At 59.5% G+C, this 23,841-nt stretch overlaps 8 protein-coding genes across 8 annotated transcripts; 4 read left to right on the top strand and 4 right to left on the bottom strand.

Annotated features, from left to right (window-relative positions):
- Nucleotides 1-942: 942 nt before the first annotated feature.
- Nucleotides 943-2,463, top strand: JDV02_009284 (uncharacterized protein; the record flags this gene model as incomplete). The annotated part of the gene is made up of 1 exon (XM_047990937.1): nucleotides 943-2,463. The coding sequence occupies exon 1, from the start codon at nucleotides 1,468-1,470 to the stop codon at nucleotides 2,461-2,463; it is 996 nt and encodes a 331-aa protein (XP_047846947.1). The 5' UTR covers nucleotides 943-1,467.
- A 4,339-nt stretch (nucleotides 2,464-6,802) lies between these two features.
- Nucleotides 6,803-8,060, top strand: RCF2 (Replication factor C, subunit RFC4). Its single transcript, XM_047990936.1, has 2 exons — nucleotides 6,803-7,465; nucleotides 7,601-8,060. The coding sequence occupies exons 1-2, from the start codon at nucleotides 6,832-6,834 to the stop codon at nucleotides 7,666-7,668; spliced, it is 702 nt and encodes a 233-aa protein (XP_047846946.1). The 5' UTR covers nucleotides 6,803-6,831; the 3' UTR covers nucleotides 7,669-8,060.
- On the bottom strand, nucleotides 7,988-9,974 carry JDV02_009282 (uncharacterized protein). The gene has a single exon (XM_047990935.1). The coding sequence runs from the start codon at nucleotides 9,874-9,876 to the stop codon at nucleotides 8,206-8,208; it is 1,671 nt and encodes a 556-aa protein (XP_047846945.1). The 5' UTR covers nucleotides 9,877-9,974; the 3' UTR covers nucleotides 7,988-8,205.
- Nucleotides 9,975-10,548: 574 nt separating this feature from the next.
- DUS3 (tRNA-dihydrouridine(47) synthase (NAD(P)(+))) lies at nucleotides 10,549-13,521 on the top strand. The gene is made up of 3 exons (XM_047990934.1): nucleotides 10,549-11,129; nucleotides 11,184-13,112; nucleotides 13,196-13,521. Exons 1-3 carry the CDS (start codon nucleotides 10,855-10,857, stop codon nucleotides 13,275-13,277), a joined length of 2,286 nt encoding a protein of 761 aa, XP_047846944.1. The 5' UTR covers nucleotides 10,549-10,854; the 3' UTR covers nucleotides 13,278-13,521.
- A 926-nt stretch (nucleotides 13,522-14,447) lies between these two features.
- On the bottom strand, nucleotides 14,448-14,888 carry JDV02_009280 (uncharacterized protein; the record flags this gene model as incomplete). The annotated part of the gene is made up of 2 exons (XM_047990933.1): nucleotides 14,448-14,570; nucleotides 14,664-14,888. The coding sequence occupies 2 exons, from the start codon at nucleotides 14,886-14,888 to the stop codon at nucleotides 14,448-14,450; spliced, it is 348 nt and encodes a 115-aa protein (XP_047846943.1).
- Nucleotides 14,889-15,623: 735 nt separating this feature from the next.
- On the bottom strand, nucleotides 15,624-17,024 carry PEX13 (Peroxisomal membrane protein PAS20; the record flags this gene model as incomplete). Its single annotated transcript, XM_047990932.1, has 3 exons — nucleotides 15,624-16,339; nucleotides 16,404-16,895; nucleotides 16,970-17,024. The coding sequence occupies 3 exons, from the start codon at nucleotides 17,022-17,024 to the stop codon at nucleotides 15,624-15,626; spliced, it is 1,263 nt and encodes a 420-aa protein (XP_047846942.1).
- A 1,059-nt stretch (nucleotides 17,025-18,083) lies between these two features.
- Nucleotides 18,084-20,088, top strand: JDV02_009278 (uncharacterized protein). The gene is made up of 2 exons (XM_047990931.1): nucleotides 18,084-18,855; nucleotides 18,950-20,088. Exons 1-2 carry the CDS (start codon nucleotides 18,277-18,279, stop codon nucleotides 19,877-19,879), a joined length of 1,509 nt encoding a protein of 502 aa, XP_047846941.1. The 5' UTR covers nucleotides 18,084-18,276; the 3' UTR covers nucleotides 19,880-20,088.
- Nucleotides 19,945-23,552, bottom strand: CAC2 (Chromatin assembly factor 1 subunit). Its single transcript, XM_047990930.1, has 4 exons — nucleotides 22,478-23,552; nucleotides 22,171-22,404; nucleotides 21,005-22,112; nucleotides 19,945-20,952 (listed from the first exon to the last, which is right to left on the bottom strand). The coding sequence occupies exons 1-4, from the start codon at nucleotides 22,698-22,700 to the stop codon at nucleotides 20,352-20,354; spliced, it is 2,166 nt and encodes a 721-aa protein (XP_047846940.1). The 5' UTR covers nucleotides 22,701-23,552; the 3' UTR covers nucleotides 19,945-20,351.
- Between the last annotated feature and the right edge of the window lie 289 nt (nucleotides 23,553-23,841).

The following is a 23,841-nucleotide window of genomic DNA, read 5'->3' as shown; positions in this document are numbered from 1 at the left end:
ACGAGGCCCGTCCATGCTCATCAGCGCGGCCCAGTGCACACGGTGTCTGGCGTCGCGAGGAAGGTGCGGGCCAACCAAATCCACGGTCGTGCATTCCCTACTAATAATACTCAAGGGCCATCTCGGGCCACCTGGGTAGGTTTGCTTATGATGGAAGGAAAGGACAGGCACCACTAATAAAGGCAAGTACGGTAGGGTTGTAACCGCGAGCGCGCAAGCTACGTACCTGGAAACTGGCTCGCGGGTTACGCGCACGAGCCACTGACACTCATTTCACGTTGTCGTGGCGTTGCCAAACATGGTCGTGCATTCATTGCCGTCCCCAACAAGGCACCGTTGTCACACCTCAGACCTGGGCACTGCGCAACCTCGTCTCCGCCCTCGTGCTGTGCTGTGCTGTGCTGTGCTGTCCGCAGGCGCGGTACGGAGGACACAACGCGGCACACCCGACCCTCGCGAGGACACCTTATTTGGACGGCCACAGTGACGACTCCGCGACCACCTCTCGGGCGACACGTTACTTGCCCCTTTGCACCTGGGGCTGGCGATCTCTTCTCTCATCGGGTCCTGCCTCGAGGCTCCCCGATCAGCAAACGCAGACACGGACTGGTCGGCAAGAAGACTCCCCAAACCTACAGACCCAGCCGGCACCACCCCCAAAGCTGGCTGTCCCCCCCGCAACCGGAGACGAAGCAGCATCATCATTATATCAACCGGTACGAACAGGGACCACCAGCCAAGCTCCGCATCATCGCCTCTCTTTGATTGCATCTGGAGTAGAAGATGTCGCTCTGTTCAGCCGAGGTGACGTCAACAAGCGGGTAAAGCACAAAGTACGAAGAGGGCCTGTAACACAGAACGCGGTGTGGTAATGACGATATGAACAAGGTTTCCCCCCACTGTGCAGACCAGGCCCCTCAAGCTGCCTCCCAGATCCCACCGACACGCCAACCAGAGAGCTTCCTCCAGGGGCACTGGCCACCAACGATCCAAGCGACATGTCCCCTGCTGTTGCCCGTGAGGTGAGCATGCCCCAGCTGGCCACAGCTGGTACCACGATTAGCCTGGCAATCTTGGATTGCACGTTGTAGGTCCATGGCGAACGGGTGCAAGTTTACCTGATCCGCTTATCCACATCGAGTCAAAAGGCCATCGAGATGTCTCCTCGGCTAAGTACCCCAAGCCTCCAGCAGTTCGTGCCTCGCAGCGCCTCCCGACCGCTCCGAGTCCCTGGTTTCGGAGCCTGGTTCGGATAACAAGACCACCAATCGCGCCTTGGATAGATGACTGTCGCTCTCGCACCAACTGTGACGTCCCTTTGACCTAGAGGCCACATTGCGCGCTGATTCGACGGAGTTATACAAAGTGTGTGCTCGATCTCGGTGTAACTCGATGTACTGGAGGTAAAGGAACCCCTACCAGTCTGCTGCCATGGGTTCAGGGACATGATCTGCATGATGGCCGGGCATGTCACCGCATAACTTTCCATTCATGGCTGTGAAGCATGATGTCCATCCGCATGAGTTCTCACGAGCCCTTCTACGCAAGCAGCAGCAATCCAGGAACGGAACATGCGTACCTACTTCAGGAGCGTCGAGCGTGCGGAGCCAAGGAGGCTGCATCATTCACCCATTGTATGTAGTCCTTTGTGCGGGCCAGGTGTCCGACTCTCACACACACGCATATCAAATCTGGGCTGCGGCCGTGCCTCGACTGATTTCCACCACTCCAGCCAAGTCTGCTACCGGTCACCATGCCAAGGCAGCTGTCCTGTCAGCGTTGAACCTTGTGCTGGGGGAATATCCCCTGGACGGGCTCTGGGTCAGGTCGAGGCCCACCAACAGGAGGAGCCCGGCACATTGGCAGTTTGTCAAAGGCGGCACGCTGACATTGATGACTGCCTTGTCAACGAAGCTTGGCTTGGCGGCTGGGCCGCCACCACGACCGAGGTGGGCCAAAGCGCAGCATTGGCACCAAGGGACAGCTGCCCGCCTACTAAGTAGCCTACAGACGTACCTGGCGCCTCCTGTCCGAGTCATGGCCGTGAGATATCCATTCACGATGAGACCCTCGACCTCGACGCTCGCAGCTATTCTGGGCGGCCGATTCCATCGTCTGCCTTCTTTTCCATCACCGCGGCGTCGTGCTCAGGGCAGCCGACGTCCGCGCGCGGTCGGGCCAGACGTCTGTCATCCCCCCGAGACAAACCGTGTCGATTGTGCCGCGCTTAGACGTCCAACACGCGCGTGCTGTCGAGGGTCAATAGAGTTGGCTAATGGGCAGGACGACGAGAAACGACATGGGAAAACCCGTAAGGCTTGTGTCAGGCGGCATCGTATGTCCACCGCCGGCGAGAGGCAGTCAGTCCTCGATCCGGCGAGCCTCGCCGGACGGATCCGCCAGCGCGATTCGAGCGAGCAAGAAAATGCTCCAGCGACGAGTTCGACCCGTCCATGGCCCTAACGTACCGACATGGCCTCCCGCGGAAGAAGCGACTGCCCAAAGGCCCTCCCCTCCGCCAAGCAGCAGCGCCACCACCCCATTGACTCGGCGGCACGCGGTAAGGAGTTCCACGTCTCCTGAAGCGGCCGCTCGCGGAAAAGGGAAACCTGCCGCCCCGCCAGTGTCGCATGGGAGTGGCCCCTCGGTGGAGTTGGTGGATACGCACTACGTCCGCCGTAGGCGCGGCGGAGCCTCGTGGAACAAATGGAGCTGATTCCATGGCTTCGCCGACGCACATGCGACGGGTCCCAGCGGCAGTTGGACCCTGAAATTTGCGGCCGAGGCGGCTGTCTGGTTCCATTCGGGGTCACCGCCAGGTGGGTTTGTGCGTTTGCAGCGACCGGCTTGCAACAATGTCCGTTATTAGTGGGCAGCTGTGTTGCTCCATGTTGCATCTCCCTTATTAACTATTATATCTGTCCGGCTGGGGCAAGTCGGCCGGCCGGCCGGCCGGCTTTGCCACCATGGCGACAGCAGCGTCAGGTCCAGCTCGGCAGTGAGCCTCGAGTGCCGGTGAGCGCGCCATCCGGGCGGCGCCATGGTGTCAGGGGAGGTCCTTGCTCAACAAGCGTCCGGCGAAGCTTAACACAAGCCGCATCTAGACATGTAAATTGATGCAACCCACTACAGAGCATAACGCAATTGCGCAGTATACCTCATATCCGTCGACGCTGGCGCAATGTCGGCCCTTGTGGCCCATGCCAGCGCGAGCGCAGCTACACCTGAAGTCCGAATACCACGCCAGCTGAGCCGATCAACAAAGGGCAGTCGGCGCGCAGGGTTCGGCTGGACGACCCAAAGGCGGCCATCAGCGGGGTAGCATGAAGAAGGTACAGTAGGTACTACCGCACGCGGCAACTCTACAGCGCAGGGAGGACCATGGTCATTCGGCGGTGATATCAATACGTGCCATAGTAAGTACGTACAGCATACCATCAAGGGGATACAGAACAATATCCCGCCGTTGGCATCGCCCCCATTAGCAACCGGGCACGGTCCAGCATACTACGTATATAAGATTAGCGACTATCACGGGCCCAGTCCAGTGCTCACTCCGCCGCCCCAACGGACGGAGGATCGCGCTCGCGCCTTGTCCAGCATTGACTCTACTAATCTTATCATGTCGGAGCGCTGTTGTGCAATCTATGCTGACAGGTCTCGGCATTATGGGTATAGTAACAGCAGACGAACACAGTATAGTTATAGCTCAGCTCGTGACCGTTCTGGGTGATAATGCGGCCCTTCATCCTCTCTGGCACCCCACCATGCAGCGGTTGGTGGCTTGGGGCTGCAAGATATATCTTGAGATCCGTGCCGTGGGTCAATAGTATATGTACAGTACAGTCCCCACGCCAATGTCTATTACCGGAACAATAGGTACGTACGTCGCTTGCGTCATGTACGCACTTACAGGACCCCTGTACTACAGTACGACGTATCACCGCACCTCTCCTACCTTCAAATGAGGGTCAAGTAGTAGAGGGACAAGCCGACTCGGCACTAGACAGCAGTCTAGAAGCAGGTGGTGGACCGCCATTATGTACAAAGCACGAAGCATGGGCTATCGATCAATGTAGAACGAGACGCGCTCTCTGGTATGCCGTCGACGACAGCACCGCTTCGGCGGGATCCCAAGCAACGACAAGGCTGTCGATAGTAGCGGTGATAAGTTTGTTATTCATCGGCCACGCGACCAGGTGACCCCCCTGGTGTCTGGCAGCTGGGCAACCCTGACCGGGCGAGGCGGTTTCCCGAGGCCTGCCTGCCGCCCGCCGGCCCGTCGGGGTCCAGCTGAGCGTCTCGCTCGCCCGCCGACGCCGCCGCCACCCCGTCCGTATAATAATAAGCCCTGGGCAGCGAACACCAACGAAGCACGGCGCAAGGGTAATAAGGTGGTAATAGCAGTACGTACGTACGTAGCCGGCCGGGAAGGGCGCGTTGTGGATCGATCCGCCTCGGCAAAAGAAGGGCGAATGTGGTGCCCATAGTACCCTGCCCTGCCTACTAGGTACTAACTTATTACTGCACTATATCGCATGTACTAAGTTATGTACGAAGTATGTACTACATACCACCAAGGAAAGCGCAAGCGCACGCGCGCAGAGGGTTGGCGCTTCTTGATCCACGGGGACAGGGAATCGACGGTGTGGAGAGGGTGCGCGCGGGACGGTAGTATCCATCCTGTTACTAAACGATATAGTAGTGTATATAGGTACCTGTATTACTACTGTATGTGGTGGTGGTGCATAGGTAGTGCGTGGTGGTGCATCAACAAAGAAAGACCGCCTCGCCGCCGGGGTGCTTTGCCGTTTTGGCGTGTCCGCGCGGGTCCTGGACGGCGGGCGGGCGGCAGGTCCGCAATTCTGGCACCACCATTCTTGACTACGTACGCACGGGACAACAGCAGCAGGGGAGGAGGGGGAGGGAAGAGAAGAAGAGAGTTGACGACATGGGCCCCGGGAGGGGGGGGGGGGCCATGCGGCGGCTCGGGGCACGGCGGGCGACTGTCTTTAGGCGTGGTGGGAACGAACGCGGCTCGCTTCAACGACGGTTTAGTACGTTAGTACCGTGCCAGGGGATGGCGGTGTTTGGTTTGATTATTTGATTGATGGACGCTGGTGGTTTTCGAGGATGCGCTGCCCGGAGGCTGCAAGGGAGCTGGCGGCAGCGGCGACGCAGGTAGTTTTCCAGGTGCGTGAGTTGCTGCGGGAGGCGCTGAGGCGCTGGGCCAGGGCGGACATTGGGCGGGAATGAAGTGAGGCGAGGGCCGGGAAACTCTCGGGCTTTCCTCGCCGTCGCCGTTGCCATCGCCCTGGGAATTTTTTTGGGTAGCCGGGCGCGTGCCTCCCCCGCCCCCTCCCACATGAGTCTTTCCTGCGCATTTCCACGGAGAGCAGCGCAGCCCAGTCCAGTCCAGTCCAGTCCAGTCCAGCCCCCCCTCCCCGGAGTTCAGCACAGCCCAGCGCGGGACGCTCCGGAGAGAAAAGGCCAAAAGGTTGGTCATCATCACGCCCGCCCGCAGGTAGACAGACAGGCAGGCACACGCAGACAGATACGAACGAGGCCCCTAACCCCGGCCGCTCGCCCGCCTGGAGCGAGCTCATGGTACCTAGTTAGTAGTTACCCAGCCAGCCAGCCTACCAGGCTTGCAGAGCAGAACCGGTCAATAGGTAGTTAGCCTTCCTACCTTTTTAGGCATGTATGAGCGGTGGCTTGCCGACAGGATGCCATGCGGCTGGCTCTATGCCTCCTATCCGTCCCGACAGCACGGGCAACTGTCCCGGCGCAGCAGGTAACTACTAGAAGTAGGTAAGTAACGTTAGCACGTAGGTAGTAGCACGTAGCGCACAAAGCTCGGGATGATGAGGATGAAGATGATGCCACTTGTACGCCAGCTGGACGGCCCCCTCGATGATGTATACTGCATATAATTCGTATTAGCAAGCCGGTAGTTGGCACGTACCTGGTATTTCTATCCCCCGTTTCCCGCCGCCCCCCTCCCTTCGTCGCTCTCCCGAAGACGCTGCGCGCAATCGCATCAAAGCAAAAAACGTCCTCCCTCACTCAATTTGCCTTCCTCCGCCGCCGCCGCCGCCGCCGCCGCCGCCCCGTTTATAACACGCAACGACGACATCATCATACCACACGGAGAGCTTTAATTCTTTTCCCGCTCCGCCCAAACAAACAAAATACGTCGACAGCAGTTAACCCAGCGCGAGCGATACACGAGCGTATTTTCCCTCCTACGTACTTTATTTCGCAAACGGCCTCTTGTCGCGAACCAAGAATTAAAAACCAAGGCCGGCCGCCCAGCTTGGTTCTTGGTCTTGCAGCATCCCTGCTCTGCCCGCCCGCGTGCAACTCAAAAATTTTGGCTTTCGACCCGACAACTCCGCTCTTTCCGGTGTCGCGCGACCGACCACCACGCTTCCCTCCCTCCGTCTACCCACTACCGCCGCCGCCGCCGCCGCCGCCGCCGCCGCCGACCCGAAGTTCCCTTCCCCCGTCGTCGTCGTCGTCGTCTCTTCCTCTACAGACCGAACCTAACGGACGGACGAAAGCTCGCACACACACCCGCACCCGCATCCGCCCCCCGGCCTCCGGCACGCACCCCGAACTTTCCTTGTAGTATAGTATCACTACTGCACGCACACGCCCGACCCGCGCGCCCGCCTCCCGCCGCTCCGACTCCGTTCCGTGTGGTGCTCGATAGCTAGACTCGACGTCGCACGCACGCACGCACACAAGCTCCATAGGCAGTAGAGGCCGCCAACACAGAGACCCTCGCAGCACCAGCACTAGCAACAACCGTCGTCGTCGTTGCCCACGATGAAGGTCCTCAGCAAGGAAGAGGAGGCGGCGCACTACAAGGTCGTCGTCAAGGGCGGCCTCATCGGCGGTGCCGCCGGCCTGGCCCTCGGCCTCGGCGGCGTCGTCCTGGGCTCGCGCCGCTACCCGGCCTTCCGCGGGCTCACGCTCCCCTTCCGCACCTTCCTCGTCACCTCGTCGGCGACGTTTGGCGCCATCGTCAAGGCCGACCGCGACAGCACCAAGTTCCAGCGCTCCCAGGACCCCATGAGCACGTACCGCGACGCCAGCCAGCGCGCCCAGCAGGTCATTCGCGACAACGAGTCGGCCTACGAGCGCTTCATGGGCTGGGGCCGCGAGAACCGCTACAGCATCGTCTTCGCCTCGTGGATCGCCAGCATGGGCATCGCCCTCGCCATCGTCGGCCGCGCACCCATGAGCACCTCGCAGAAGCTCGTCCAGGCCCGTGTCTACGCCCAGGGGCTGACCCTCGCCGTGCTCGTCGTCTCCGCTGCGTTTGAGATGAACGACGCCAAGCGCGGCAGCGGCCGCTGGGAGACGGTCATGGTCCTCGACCCCAACGACCCCGAGCACAAGCACCTCATCGAGAAGAAGATCCACAAGGAGGAGTACGAGGGTCAAGACCTGTGGAAGGGTAAGAATCAAGAAGCCCCCCCCCCCCCCCATCTCCAAGACCCCCAATGCCTGCTCTACCCCCCCCCTTTTCTGAAGCCGTTCAACGACAAAAGAAGGTAGTCGCTTGAGAAAGCTAACGTGGCGTTCTACCTAGACATGGTCGAGGCTGAGGAGCGCCGGTTGGCCGCCAAAAAGACCAGCGCGGACTCAAACAAGGCATAAGCAGGAGACGCCTGCTCGCACCCTATATGAAAATCCATCCATAAAAGCCTCTTCGTAAGACGAGCCACACGCTCACAGATCCAATGGCATTGCCCACCAGCCGAAGCGAGAACGCTGCGTAGCAGCAAGCATACAACATCTCCCCTATACCAAACCCCCCGCTTTCCCCGGGCGAACGGCTCGCAAACATGACCGCACTTGCAGTTGCATATCGCCGTTTTTGGACACGGCTTTACACGGGACCCGTTTTTGTTCAACGACCGCTTGTATACCTATGTACAGAAGCGGAGAGCTGGCAAAGAGACAAAAGAGGTCTCGGGCCGGGAAGAGAAGCTCCCCTGTACATTGTACAATAAATACTTCTACGAATCTAACGAATAGCATTTTCCAGCTCCTGTGCTACCCTTTGACATACATGGCCCGTGAATAAGATGTTCTTGACGTCGTGTTCTACATAGAGGCGGTTCACTCTTGGCGCGCTATTCCGGGGGATTGCCAACCACGGCCAACGCCCGGTCTCTTCTGGCCCTCGCCTCGTCATACCTCAATGGTGAAATGGCTGATCTGCGAGTAGTAGGCATGGACGGCAAGCTCGAGGATAGTCACGTCGCCAAACACCTCGCTGCCATCGAAACCGCCAATGACAAGCAGCCTGCTGTCGTGCAGGATCGCGCCGTGGTACCCGCGCCCGCTGGGAGGCTTCCCGTAGACCCTGCGGCGGTCCCACGTCATGGTCACAAGGTTGAGGAGGAGCACGTCATTGCAGTACTCGGTGCCGTCGTGGCCCCCGATGACGAACAGGTAAGACCCGACGAGGGTGGCCGTGTGGGAGAGACGACGATAGGTGACGGGGACGTTGACGAGCTTCCAGACGTGTCGCTCCACGTCGTAGACCCAAACGTCGTCGAAGCACTCCCCGCCGTCAGACCCGCCGAAGATGATGAGCTTGCTGCCCACCATGTTGGCCGTGTGATACCCGCGCGCTCTGGGGCGGACGTCCTTGATTCCCGACGCGGTCTTTTCAGGCCCAGAGATGAGCTTCCACGACATCTTGGTCGAGTCACTGACATCGAGGCGCCATATGTCGTTGAGGGCTCGGACGCCGTCGCCACCGCCAAAGACATATATGCCGTTCTTGTACAGACAGGCCGTGTGGGCGCGTCGCTTCGAGGGCACTCTGTCGCCGACGATGCGGGGCTTGGTCCACCGAAAGTTGACCGTGTCAAGGACGTAGACGTCGTTGTAGTAGGCGGGGCCGTCGCCGCCGCCGAAGACGACGAGCTTCTTGCCGACTGCCGTACACGTCATGGCGCGCAGCGGCACGGGGATCTCGCCGACCATGTGCGGGACAGACCAGTAGAACGAGTCGGCGTCAAGGATGTACAGGCTGTTGAAGCAGGCGCGCGAGTCGCAGCCCCCAAACACGTACACGTTGGAGCCGATGATGGTCGTCGTGTGCGCCCGCATGTTGGAGTGTGGCGCGCCGGATACGAACGCCTTGGACCAGTACATGCCCGACGGCGGCGCCGGCTCGACCTCGGGCCCATCGTCGGGGCCGGGTAACGCGGGATAGGGGATGTGCTGTCCCCGCGGCGGGCGGGTGATTTTGGCGCCTGTCACCGCCGCCGTCGTCTTCTGCCGTGATGTCACGGATGCAGACAAGGTGCCGCGGTTTGGCGCCGACGCGGCCGTTTTGTTGGTCGCGCTCGAGGTCTTCTTGTCCTGGTCGTCCTTTTGGCCGTCGGCAGAGGCCTGCTGCTTCTGGGCCTGCTGTTGCGTCGAGGGTCGGGTCGCCTGGCCGCCGGCGGTGGACGGCCGCGGGGGCGGGACGTGTGAGGCCGACTGGGAGCGCTGGCGTATGGCCACGTCCGAAGGTTTGCGCCGGCGGTCGTTTACGCTCTTGCTAGCAAGGTGGCCGGGTGTGTGGCTCCGCGGCAGCGGCGCGGGCTGCTCGTCCTCGTCCTCGTCTTCATCATCATCGTCGTCGTCGTCGTCGTCGTCGCCGTCATCATCTTCGGACGCGTTAGAGTCCTCGAGGCGATTCGGCCTGTTTTCCTTGGCGGGTGGGCTCGGGAGGATCTTTTGCGACCGCACCGTCTTGACCTTGTGGTTGTTGTTGTGGTGGTGGGTGGAGGAAGAAGAGGTGACGACCGTCGCAGTCGTCGATACCGAAGTCTTGCGCGGCACCTTGGCCGACTTGTCCGCCATGGTCTCACGGGCGCGGCGGCATGGCCGCAGGTTGCGGGCGCAGAGCTCGGGGCGAGATGAATTGGCGCGCCCGGAGAGTGCGAGTCGCCGGAGAGGGGCGTGGCTGGGAGGGGAAGAGAGCTATGCCTTGGTGTTTCAAGGGCGCCGATGAATGATGTCGCGCGGGCCCCACCTGCCTGCCCTCTCCTTCAAGACCCCAGGCGAGAGAGCGGCTTACCCTGCAGAAGCAGAATCCATAGGGTCTGAATTGCGCTCCCGTGGTGGAGGGTCATGGTTGGAGGAATGTGAGAAAGTAGTTTGAAGAGTCTCAGGTATAGATACTCTCTGGGGAGAGTATTCCACCGCATCAAGTGCTCCTTGTTGAAAAACATTCGGCTTCTATACTGTAAATTGCAGCTCGAACGAGAAGCATGCAACAAAAGGGTACCACACTGCCCACGTTGAACAACTGCCCTACCTTGGATCAGGTGCGCAACGTGTCTTGTTTCTCGGATAAATAAACACGATCAATTACAGAAGAATTCAATATGAAATTGAAAGGGTTGTGGCCGGGTTCGCTGGAAGCAACGCGGTCACGTGTGGCATATCGCTGTGTCCCTCTGCAGCGTCTGCTTTACAGCTGCCACCAACTGTAGTGACGGCCCTCGTTTTTAGTCCCAGTTCAGAACCTCGAAAAATTTCAGCGCCGCCTCTCATCTTCTACAACAACACCCGCCGTATAGGCTCACAGGACGCAATTGTGTTTATACAGGGGTTCCGAAGAGATCAACGACTATTCCGTACGCTCTATTGTCTCCGCTTCCGATAGTAGAGGCTCTCAGGTTTCTCACGTTCTCTTTCACCGTCGCACCAACTGGGCTGGCTCAAGGCCGCCGGTTAAAAGCCAGAGCCATCGCAAAGACGATCTCATTGTCAAGGCAACACCGTACTTGAGCTACTAGAATTGCTCCCTTACAGCAGCCGTCTCCCTGACGCAAGATGAGCGAGGCACCAAACCCAGAGCGAGCCGAGCTGGCGCAGGATGCGAGCAACATGGCCGTGGCCCCCGTCTCGGACGACATCCCCGAGGAGAGAGCAGCGAAGCGGCTTAAGATGGACGCCTCGAACGAATCCGGGAATGTCGAGTTCGCAGAGCCTCAGGTTCCCGGAGAGGGTCTGCACGATGCCCCTGCCAAAGAGACCGAAGCACGCCCAGACAACCATGCAAACAACGGCAGAGACCGCCGAAATGGGCTGGCGCCTATTAAGAAGGAGTGAGGCTGATTCCTACTCTAAGAATACAATTTGTTGCTGACGCTACTACTCAGATTTCTCATTGATGTCTCGGGAGCCAAGAATGGTTCTGATGCCGTGGATGACGATGCAGCTGAGGGCAGGGATGCTAACCGTGACGGCCAGCAGCGAAGAGACGACAGAGACTCGGGTGGCAGGGGCAAGAAGGAGAAAAAGGGCGGCCAAAATATTGAGCGCACGTTCGGCAAGTTCGAAGACGCTCTGCCCCTTTGCAACAGCCGGGCGTTTACCGACGAGTTCTCACCTCGTGAGTGCAAGTTTGGCGATCGCTGCAAGATGTGCCACGACGTGCGCAAGTATCTCGCTGAGGGCCGACGCGAGGATGTTGAGACGTTTGAGGGGAAATGCCCCGTCTTCGAACAGTACGGGTGGTGTCCGTCGGGCTGGAAATGTCGATTCGTCAAGAGTCACATGGAAGAGGTCGAACGCGAAGACGGACGCAAGGAGCTGGTCCTGGTCAACAAGTCGGCTGAGAAAGAGGCAAAAGACGGTGAGGAAAAGGGGGACGAAAACAAGAACGACAATGGCTTGGCCGATCACGATGAGCGTCGTGCCGGCATTGTCAACTCCGTTGCGCTGACCGACAAGATCAACCTCAGCCGCAAGCGCGTCGACTTCACCAAGGCGGACGAGTATATCAAGTGGATGAACAAGGAGTCCGCTACCAACAATGAGTTTCACCATCGCCGCAAGGAGCAGGGTGACGAGGGCATCGAGGACCTTCGCGCGCGCTTTGTCGACCCGCCCTTCATGCCCTCTGAGAAGCGGCGCCTGTACTTTGGCCCCGAGACACCTACGTTGGCGCCACTCACGACTCAAGGCAACCTCCCGTTTCGAAGACTCTGTGTCGAGCTCGGCTGTCAGTTAACGTACTCGGAGATGGCTATGGGCATGCCCCTGCTGCAGGGCTCCAAGTCCGACTGGACCCTGCTGAAGGCGCATCAGTCGGAGATATCGCCGCCCAAGATCACACCGGGCAAATCGTTTGTCTTCGACGAGTATGACCACTCGAAAGACCTCAGGTTCGGCGCCCAAATCTCTGGTAACCAGCCGTGGATCGTCACCAAGGTCGCCGATGTGCTCAACCGCTACTGCCCTCACCTAAGACTCATCGATCTCAACTGCGGCTGCCCCATCGATATGGTGTTCAAGTCTGGTGGCGGCTCGGCCCTCCTCGAGTCGCCGGGCAAGTTGGAGCGCATGCTGCGCGGCATGAACGTGATGTCGGGCGAGATCCCCATCACAGCCAAGATACGGACGGGCGTGAAGGGCAACCGCCCTGTGGCAACGCAGCTGCTCGGACGCCTCGCGTTTGGCGCCCGGGAGCACCGAGAACGCTTGGGCGCTCCCGGTTGCGCCGCCGTGACGCTCCACGGCCGCAGCCGCGAGCAACGCTACACCAAGAAGGCCGACTGGGGCTACATTGGCGAGTGCGCGGCCCTGGTCAAGTCTTACAACGAGCAGAAGGACGCCCTCACCGACACGGCCGCCGAGCCCGACGCTAGCACGCTCCCCAACTCCAAGGACGGGCGCATGTACTTCCTCGGCAACGGCGACTGCTACTCCCACTTTGACTACCAGGAGCACGTTTCTAAGGCGCGCGTCGACAGCGTCATGATTGGCCGCGGTGCCCTCATCAAGCCTTGGGTCTTCGAGGAGATTGAAAAGGGCCAGTACCTGGACAAGTCATCGAGCGAGCGCCTCACGTATATTGAAAAGTTTGTCCGATATGGCCTGGAGGCATGGGGCTCCGACGAGCTGGGCATCGGTTTCACGCGCCGCTTCCTGCTCGAGTGGCTGAGCTTCACTCATCGCTACGTGCCCATCGGCTTGCTCGAGTACCTGCCGCCGAGCCTGAACGATCGGCCGCCGGCGTACAGGGGCCGCGACGAGCTGGAGACGCTGATGGCGTCTGACAACTACAAGGACTGGATCAAGATCACGTACGTGCCCGGCGCTCTTTTCTCATCAGCCCCCCCCGCCCCCCCAGGCGTGCCGTGCCATAAGAATGCTGACATGAACATAGGGAAATGTTCCTCGGCCCCGTGCACCCCGGCTTCCGCTTCCAGCCCAAGCACAAGTCCAACTCGTATGAAGCCGAGGGCTGATTTGTCTGCGCTGACGGTGCAGGTGACTTTTTTCACAGCACTACGCGATGTTCGAGGTTTCACTTTGCACGCACACACGTAAGCGAGGGGCATGTTGCGTTGGAGGGGGATCCACGTCGTTAGGAAGCATAAGAAGGAATGGCTGCCAGGGAGGCATGGCTGCTCTTCTTTGCCAGCCAATTCTGGGAGGACTGCGAGTGTATTCCGTAGAAGAATACGAGGTGAATGGTAGGCAAGATTCGATGCCCCGTTTGCCTTTGTTCCCGAACCTAAACTATGGCTACCCAGCTAGCCCATGTCGCTGGCCCCTGTGACGTGAAGGTTGCCAGGAATGAGAAAGTTGGAGATTCTCAATCACGATGCCTTATAGTACGTATGGACGAAGATTTGCTCCCTTTCTTGTGTACATACCTCGCGGCAACCGCTCAGATGTCTCTAACTCTCTCAGCCCGTGCATGAACCAGGCGCTTGGGTCTCTGTCCCCAATCCACGTCTGCTTCGATGTCGTCAACGCCCGGCGCTGCGAGATGACGCCATGGCCCCCGTAGGCCTTTTTTCTCTCTTTGTGTATTTCATCATCGTCACTGGACTTGTCTCACGTTGTCGACCTGTGCTGCGCTCGTGAGTCTGTCCACACATACATACGTAGAACCCGCGGGGGCTGGCTGTGCGCCGCAGTCGTTTCGTGATGCCGCACAGATATATCAGATGGCCCCTATGCCTCCTCCTCCTTCGCGGCGACACAGACAAGGACGCAAACAGCTCCACATGAGGGAATCAAAATAATAAATAGAAAAGAAAAGAAAAGAAAAAAGGCTGCAATGTCACTCTCGGGCACAGACGTATTCCTCCATGAGCCATGGGCAGTATGCATCCCCCGTGCATGGGAGGAAAAGAAGTAAGGAAGAAGGAAGAAGGAAGAAGGAAAGAAAGAAGCCCTAAGCGTTTTAGGCCGCGGCCGTGACGCAACGGTTTATGTGTTGTATTCGCATTTCTTCTACGCGGCGGTAAATCCAAAAAGCACAATCACCACCACACAAAGAAATCACTGAAGAGCAAAACAGGAAATCAAGAAGAAGTCGCCCGCAAAAGTGCCCCCCAACCCAACCCAACCCAACACTCTCCTACGGTCTGCCCATACCCGCGGTGGAGCCAGGTTCATCCCACTCATCATCCACTCTCTCGATTCGCATCGAATGCATGTTTGAATGTATAGCGACCGCAGTACACGTCGCCGGTAAACATGTCGGACACGCATGCTGAGTCGGGCGTATCGAACCAGTCTTGCTTGCACTGTGTCACCACCCGTCACACCAATGCGTCAACCCTTCATGCTAAGGCTATCTGGGAGGGGGAGATGGGTTCATCATCTTCAACATCACTTACCCTACCTATTGTGCAAGCGACACTTCTCCAATCGTAGCAACACCATGTTTTGACATATGCGTCGCCCCAAGAGGCAGGGTTACTGTGTAATGCCTGTTCCGCGCTGAACATCGTCACGGGCTTGCCGTCTTGCCACTCGATGCCGCACTCGTCAACGCCGTGCTTGACTTTCATCGTGCACAGGTTGTTGGCCTCATTGCAACCCTGATAAATCGTTAGATCCATTGGCTTCTACCTTGACCACCACCACCAGGCCACTCCCGTCGTTGTTGCTCTCGTCGGCGGGGGAGGTAGAAACTCCAGCGAAGAAACAACAACAACAACAACAACAACAACAACAAGAAGGGGCCAAGAGAGGTTCGGGGGCTGTCACTTTACCCCAAAGCTCCAGTAAGCGTGCGTCTACATCGTCATCGCAATGAGTATTAGAATCGTCTCTACAAATTGTTCTTGCTTGTTGGCTAACGTACCGGATGGATGATAATGTAGTCTGGTGGAGGGGCAGCAGTGGTCCCGAGAATAGGCAGGAGCACAGTAGCGTATCGGATCCTCATCTTGGTCTTGTCGCAGTGACTCCGAGTCTGTCAAGGTCAATTTAATGACCCAATCATTTCTGGGGCTGAGATTCTCTTGAATATCAATGTGTGGCAGGAGAAAGGGCCTTCCTCTTTTCTCGCGCAGGTACTCTTATTTCGACGCCTCGTAATTGCCAAAGAGCCTCGTAAGCCTTGGTGGGCCCCGTGCACTGAGACTGTACAAAACTGCTTGCGTGGACGGCTATGAGGTATCGCCATTGACTTGGTATACATGTACATGAAACGCTCGTGCATCATCAGGCGGTTGTATGCAACAAGCTCTTCGGGACCACCTCACCGCCCCAAACCCGGTCCGTGCCATCGCCTCTCGAAATTTGTTCTGACCCTTAGATTACCATAGAACCCGTAGAAATTATACAACTCTTTAAGAGTAAAAGTGGCTTCTTTGCATGCCGTCTGCCGTTGCGTACTCCCTTTTGCCATCTTCAGGCTTTGCTACCGCGCTTGTCATCGAGCTGATTCCGCCGTCGTCCCCTGCCGCTTTGATCTGCTTAACCTCCTGCCCGGGTCGCTTCAGAACCTCCAGGTACGTGGCAGGGAGGTAGCCTTGGCGGCCGTCACGCGAACGACATTGCCACCATTCGCTGGGCTGCCCGGCCGGGTCATTCTTGCTCAGAACGGCAACCAGGTCTCCCTTGCGCGCCTCGAGCTCCATGCTGGCGTTGGTGGTGGGCTGTGGGAGGAAGTCATACAGCAGGCGGCAGAACTCAAGCTTGGAGGGGTCAACTGGTTGCTGGGACTGCAGAGCCTGCTGCTGCAAACGCTTCTCCTCTTCTTCATGCGAAGCCGAAAGAGTACGAATCATCTTGGACATGAGATACGGAAGGCCAAAAGCCGCTGCGAGGAAGAATAAGAGCGGCTTGCGGCTAGCCTTGGCGGGTCTCGGTGAGCCGTCGGGGCCGGGGCGACCTTCAAACCGGGCAAAGGCGGCGGGGGTGAGGGCTGTCGCATCTGCCGGTGGCGGGCGGCCAGTGATTTTTGCGATCAGCGTGCGTATCCAGCGGATGAGCGTGAAGATGCCGAGGATGGAGCCAAGCGTGTCGCGCAGGTTGCCAAACTGCTCAGCTACGGAGACCATGGCTGTCATAAAACACCCGTCAGCACTTGCATCTCTGATTCGAGGGCTGCCTGGGTGATGACCTACCAAAGAAGCTCGAGTGCGTGGCCATGTATGTGCTCTCAAGCATCTGGGCGAAGCCACCAAAGGCCGTCACGATGCCCTCGAGCATCTGAAATGTGGCCGCGGTGCTATTGCTGAAGCTGTTGGTCAAGCTGTTGGGGTCGCTGCCAGGCATGCCGGGCATGCCACCGTACATGTTGCCGTACATGCCGCCGCCCATGCCGCCTCCATATCCCCCGTAGCCGCCGTACATGCCGCCAGCATAGCCGCCAATGCCACCGAAGCGAGAATATGGGCTCGAGTAAGGGGAGGAGTAGGCACCGCCGTAGCCACTGTACGGAGAGGCGCCGACACCCATGCGGCTGTACGCGGCAGCGTTTTGGTTCACGGTGGAGGTGAGCGAGTAAGGGCGATCGGGAACTGGAGGCGCTGCTGTGGATGAGCCGGGCAATGTCGTTGCGCCGGTGCTTGCGGTCGTTGCTGTGGCTGGAGGATTAGGCGTGGCGGTAATGGAAGCTGTTGGCGGTCAGTTAGCACACAGTGGACCATAGATAGCAGTGGCAAAGGTTGAAATGGTGGGTAGCACGAACCGGAGGGCACCGAGGCGACGCCGGGCCGCTCCCAAGGCTTGGGGGGCGATGCCATTGTCGTCGGGCGCGAGGGGCTACTCGGCCCGCGAGATGCTAGGATGCGAAGGCCCTGGCCCTCAGAAAGGGTCTGCCCAGAGTTTGTCGCCCCGTATAGCAAGCGTCGCGACGCTTTGGTTGAGTCGTCGTTGGGTTGCTTCTGATGACCGATTGCGCTGTGGTTGGCGGAGGAGGGTGACGTCGGTCCGACGGCGTTAGTTTTTCGCGGTGCGCCGATGGGCGAGACGGACGGGACGGCGGGGAGCGGGCCTAAGGACAGCCGCTGCGCAGTGCTCGGGGTTGACTGGCGGTCAAAGCAACGCGGCGGCGTCTGAGGTCGCCTGACAGACGTGCGATTCGGAAGACGGTGATGGGTCGGGAGGGGATGATGATGAGAGAAATGCAGACGGTGGCGCAGGTTGGAAAGAGGATGCGGCCTGATGAAAGGAGCAGCAGTGACAGCGGGCGCGGGCGCGGGCGCAGGCGTGGAGGGCGAGGCGAGGAAGGCACGGGCGGAGACGGACGGTTTGGGAGGAGCGACCGACGATGGGAGGGGGGGCGCTTTGGGGAGATTGTGGGGCCCGCGCTGGTTCGGCTGCAGCATGTGCCTCGGCACTTTTCTGGGGAATAAAACCGCCTCTGCGCGCTTGAACTGGATGGGCTGCAGGCGCGCTTGACCGTTCTTGCCTCGGCGCTGAATCCGTTGAATCTGCAGCAATTCGTAGCTCTTTTTAATACTCAACTTGAGCACTAAGATACTACCTTAGTACCTAGGCACTTGCTGCGCATGCACCTCGAGCACCACCAGGACTCGGGCCGCATCCAGAGCTCTTTTCCCTCTCAAACCAACACGGTACAGATAGGCGTTTGTGCGTCTTGAGAAGCGTCGCATCTTGTCTGTTCTTGGTCGGAATGGGCGCCGACCGGCCACGTAGGTACGGAGTACCGAGGGGCACGCCATTGTGAGGTTGCGCAGGTATAAGTACTGATAGATACTGTGCGAAGTACATTAGTACGATTGTGAACCACTTGGAACCCACACAGAGTGCTCGCACTGCCTACTGGAACTTAGTAACACTGGAGATCCGACACCTACTACTACTGCTACCACCACGAGCAGCATTCGCTCATTTCGAGTTATATCACCACCCATAAAAGAGCCACGCGCGCAGCTTTGTGCCCAACGCGGCACACGCCACTGACCGAGCCTCTGACAATGTCGCATCCACTGTCCGGCCCTGCCGCGTCGCGCGTATACACGACGTAACACGATGACATCCCAGCGGCATCCCAATGAGAACAATAAGCGGCCGGCCAGCCCACGAGGCCTCATCCCCAACCCGCTCGTCAAGAAGCGCAACCTCGCGTGGACACTCGCCATCCAGGACCATGACGAGCAAGCTCCCGAGCCGCAACAGCAGCTCCTCACAACCAAAGACGAGTCGCAGCCTGGCAATAAAGCGGCAGCCGTAGTAGCAACATCACCGCCGCCGCCGCCGCCGCCACCATCCACCGCTGCCATCGAGTCCGGCGCTGCCACCGTCGCCGACCACCTCGCCCACTTCACCGCGGTCCTCTCCTCGCACGTCCTGTCGCCGCCTGTCTCGCGCCCGCTCCTGTCCGTCTCCGCCCTCGCCTCCCTGTACGCGGCCAACGAAGGCAGCCCCCACGGCGCGCATTTCGTCATCCACCAGCATGACCACCCCGTCGCGGGCACGCACTACGACCTCCGCCTGCAGATCAACGGCTCCAGTAGCGCAAGCTGGGCCATCATGTACGGCTTGCCCGGTGACCCGAACAGCAAGAGGCTGAATCGCAATGCGACTGAGACGCGCGTCCACTCGCTATGGGTGAGTGTTTTCTCTCTCCCGGCCGTCGCGTCCCCGATATGCCTGGATTACTCCGTACTTGGTTGTAGTGATGCTGAACTGGGCCTTCATGCAGAACCACCTCATAGAGACAGCCTCGCCGCATACCGGCAGCCTCCTCATATGGGACACCGGGACATACTCCGTCCTTCCGCGGCGCAGCAAGCACGCCCCGCGCGAGGACCCCTCCTCGCAGCAGGACGCCTCCCCATCACATCGTTCCTCTCCCTCCTCGCCCGGCGCGCCGCCCGCCACGCGCCCACAGGTCCTCCTCGAGGAGGCGTTCCGCAGCCGCAAGATTCGTTTGCGGCTGCACGGCAGCAAGCTCCCCGACCCGTACGTCGTGAACCTGCGCCTCACGAAGTCGGAGGACGCCTTCGGCCGGGCCAAGAGCCTGCGCACGCCTAGCAATCGCAGGCGACGCGGGAGGACGGGTGAAGAAGGGACGCCACGGCGCGCTCAGAAGTCGAAACAGCAGCAGCAGCAGCCCGAGACGAGCGACTCTGAGGGCGATGACGATGACGGCGGCAGCGACGATGATGCGCACGTGGTGCCCCCAGGAGAGGAGGCCGACCCAGCCGCCCATGTCTCCGCGCTCGAGCGCGAGGTCCGCGAGCTCGAAGACGAACATGTCCGCCGCTCGAACGCCTACCCGGGAGCGCATAACTCCATCGGCAGCATCCACCAACGGAAGTGGTACCTCTCCCTAGACCGGCGTGCCTGCGGGTTCGTCGAGTGGCGGCGCGGCCGAGGGGCCACGATTTGGGAGCAGCAAGATGAGGCGGGCCGGGGCGGCACGGAGGGCACGGAAACAGGAGAAGGCGGACAAGAAAGAGTAGTGGCTGCCGGGGGGCCTCCTCCCGCCCGGTTGACGTTTCCTTTCTACGTCCGCGGAGCCGACTATGAGCGGAGCGTTGTCACGGGCCGGCGCGGGCAGGACATCCTCAAGGATGAAGGGGTGACCAGCTTCGTACCCAGAAAAGGATGGGCCCCTGTCCTGAACTAGCCGGCATGGCTTTCACAAAGGATATGGGATCCAGCAGCAACTGTGACTTTGAGGCAAATGACACGCCCTTGCGTTGCGGCTGCCCAAGCGTGTTCCTGTGGTTTACTTTCTAGGTAGCTATAGAATCAACAAGACTATGGGCCACGAGCTAGGTGACCGCAAGCCGATCATAGCAGTGCGTCAATTGCACGTGGTCGCCATCTAACCACGTCTTTTAATCACAGATCCCAATGACCCTCATGTGGTCCATCAAACAAGTCAAAGTCGGCCGTTTTAGCAAGGCAGCCGAGAAATAACAGAGAGTCCCATCTGCGAAAACCCATTAACGCCGTCCCCTTCATGCTAAGCTAAAATGGCCGGCCGCCCCATCTCCTTGTGCTCCATTCCCTGATTCTCCAACAATCCCTTGTGAGTGGACGCAGCGGTTCGCGTACGCGAGTAGGGCACCGCTGGGTTGAGGCATTCCCACCTCTCACGACGTGGCTGGCTTTGTGTCAACAGGCGTAGGTGCGATGCGTCTCTTCTTCGGCTCCTTTGTGTCCTCCTTCTCGCTCTCGCTGGCATCTCTCTTCGTGCCAGCAGTGACGCTCCCTGCTTGTCGCGGCGTTTCTGGCGGTGTGGTCATGGGAACTCCACCTGATTTGCCTCCAGCCGTAAGGCTCGGCATGTTGCCCCCGACCAGAGGAGGATTACTCACTACGCCGGTAGGCACTGAGGAGGATTGTGTGGCGATAGATGATGTGGAGTTCGATCTGGTAGGGGAAGATGGCCGCTGCGAAGCCCCAGTTGCCGAAGGGGGAGGTGAGGGGGCCGTGAAGGAGCTTGCTGAGTTGCGGTGCTGATGATGTGTGCCGTTATGGAAAGGGGATGGGGGCGCGAAGCTCGTTGTCGGAGTTGGCACTGGCGTATTTTGGCTCGCTGCGGGATTCGCCGAGCCGCCTGCCGTAGCTTGTTGAGACTTCGGAGGTCCAACCTCCCCCTTGTATACATCTCCGAGTTCGCCGGCGGCGAATGACAACGTAGAACAGAACCCGTCTGACGATGAGATTACCAGCGTCAGACCGTCACTCGCCCTACATCGACGTTAGTGTCCAGTCTGTGAAGGTGAAAAACTTTAATACTCACCAGGCCAGGTCGGTGAACGTTGCGCAGTGCAAGTTGCTCACGACGCATATGGGCGTCTTTTGTTGCGTGTCGTACAACAGGACTGCATCTTGCGTGGCGACCGCATACACCATACGATATGGCAGGGAGAATGCGGGCTTGGGGCCAGGAGTGGATGCGTCCGTCTCGACATTAGCAGACTTTGATCCACTGGTGGTGTCCGAGGCGGCGGTACTGGGCGGTGGCGGGGGGTCCATTACAGAAGTTGCGGGCGACGGCTTCGCCACAGGGTCCGGCAATGAAGGAAGCGGCTCTTCGGGGGACGACGTGTCGATCGTGATGTGTTTTGTGGAGGGCGGGGACTGGCGCAGGGTGTAAAAGATGGGCGAGCACTTGACGACCACGGAGGGCTTCTTGTGGCCCGGAAGGTGGGCAATGGGCGGTTTGTTGATGCCACCACGAGTGTAGATGTAGACAGTGTTTATGACCTCGTAAGTCGGCTTGGCGTCCTTGTCGGCCTGGTGCTGCGTCTGGTACTGCCCGGACGGTGTTAGTAGCAGACTACCGTCGGGTGTGAAGGTGAGTCGCCGGAAAAAGGATGTCAGCGTTTCGTTCGCGTAGAGGCTGGCGTTCTTGACGCTCAGGCCCAGACTCGCAGCCATCGAGTGCGGTTTCGGGGACGCCTCCATGGGCATAACTGCTGGCAGGGGCATGGACGGAGCGGGCGAGACGGATCGTCTGGACGAGAAGGATGAGCGGCGACTGTGGCTAACAACGCTCGGCGGATTCATGGGTACGGCAAATGAAGTTGGCGTCCCCGGTGCAGACGGCACGGGCGAGCCAACCGAGGTGCCAGAGTCGATAACGGACAACTGGGACCGGTGACCAAAGTCTGGGGGCGCAGGACTACTCGACGAAATGCGTCGAGGAGGCAAATCTGCCTTGATATGGCTCGCCAGTCTTGGAGGCTTGTCATCTTGGCTAAGCGTGTACTGGCCATCCTTTGTCTTGAGCGAGTAGATGTGTACGGATCGATCGGAGGACTGTGTCGCGATATACTCATTCAGAGGATCCCAGGTAACGCCCTGGACGTAGTGGCTGTGCTCGGCGATTTGTCGGACGAGAGAGCCTGATGTCGGCTTGTCAGCGGATGGGAAGGAGATCTGAAGCTTGGCGGAGCTGCTTGCCTGTGTTTGCGTTGTAAATACGAGCAATATTGTCCATGCTCCCAATGATGAAGTGGGCAGCATCTGGAGACCAGGCCAAGTCGTATATTTCAGCCCCGCTAGAGCGGCACATGTGCTTGGCTCTCCACGACTCCTTGTCATCCTGGGCGTCGGAGCCAAAGCCGGTCGGAGGAAGCTCGCTGGGGACCCAGAGGATCACGTTGCCGTCGTCGCCGGCAGAGGCCAGGACCTCGCCTAAAGGCATACAATGTCAGCAAACAACAACGCGCAAGGGGCGGAGAACAGCAGGCAAGGGGGTTCTACATACCCTTTGGCGCCCATCGAACGACGTTGACGGCCTGGTTGTGTTTGGAGAGGGTCGAAAGATACTCGACCTTGCGGTCTGGGCCGTCCGTGTCGACTTTCCAGATGCGAACGTGGTTGTCACCACCAGCTGTGGCCAAGCGGCCCTTGCCGCCGGGTTCGAAGTGGGCAGAGTAGACCGGAGCGTTTTGGTCATGCCAATTGATGATGAGCGGCGCGGCCTTCATTGTGTCGAAGGCACGGCCGAGTGCGCGGCATGTGTGAGCGCGAAGGAAACGCAGAGGTTGATGGGAACCGACGGCGGCGGTTCTGGCGGAGCGGGTTGTCGGCGAGGGTCAGCAGCGTGCTCCGGGGTGGAAACACCGACGAGAGATGATTGATGAGCTGAGTCGAGGGGGGGATGAAGGCGGTCGAGGGAAGGGAAGAAGAGGTCGTAATTAGCGACTTGGCAACGGAGGATTGCAGGTGACAGCGGTGGCTTCAGTGGTGAGGTCAATGGTTCGACACGCGAGAGACGGGACCGTGACCAAAAACCGGCCGGTCATTTGCCCAGCGCAGTAGTAGTAGCAGTAGCAGTAGCAGTAGCAGTAGTAGATTGAAACCACGCTCGGGTGGCGCGCGACTGACTGTTCCTGCGAGGCGTGCGTGGTGGAGTGCGCCGCCCGTGGGTGCGGGCGAGAGGCGTGCTCGGTCGGTATTGACTGAGGTGGTGTGGGAGTAAGAGTGGGAGTGGGAGTGGGGGGGAACCACGATGCTGGCTGCTAGGTCTTGCCGACTTGTGGTCCGGGTGCGTGCTTTTCAACCGGTACTGGTTAACATGAAAGCTGGAAGCGCGCCCGTCCCCGGCTGTGTCGCGCTGCGCTGCCCGTGCTCCAGTGCGTTTGCTGCCCGTGGTCGCTGCTGAGGTGAGGCGAGTGGTGGTACTTGGGTCGGTGATTGTGGTGGGTGGTGCTGCTGCTTCTACTGCTGTGCCTCTGCTGGGCAACGCCAGGCTGGGCGACCCCTAATAAAGTGCCTTGGATGCAGTGGATGGTGAAGTTTGGTGGGGAGCTGGGGATCAGGGAGCTGGTGTGGATCCCGCTGGCAGCAAAGGAGCGTCGCGGATGGGCGTGACGGCCAGGAGAGTTTAGCGGCGTCTGGTTGGCGGCCCAGGCGCCTGCCGCCAGCGGATTTGCCCCCAACAAGGCGTTTCAAGGTTCTGCCGGTGGCTGTCGCTGTGTTGAGGCGGGCGGGCGGACGGCCGCGTGCGAAGCACTACGTATATACGAAGTACGCCGGGAGATGGACGACTATAGGCGATGGTGTCGTGGGCGAGAGGAGCAGATCGATCCATGCCCTGGATGAGATGAGCGAACGGGAAGGAGGGCC

Source organism: Purpureocillium takamizusanense, chromosome 9 (genome assembly GCF_022605165.1).
Source record: "Purpureocillium takamizusanense chromosome 9, complete sequence".
Lineage (NCBI taxonomy): Eukaryota > Fungi > Ascomycota > Sordariomycetes > Hypocreales > Ophiocordycipitaceae > Purpureocillium > Purpureocillium takamizusanense.
The sequence above is the reverse complement of the archived record's forward strand: the minus strand, read 5'-3'. Positions and strand labels throughout refer to the sequence as shown.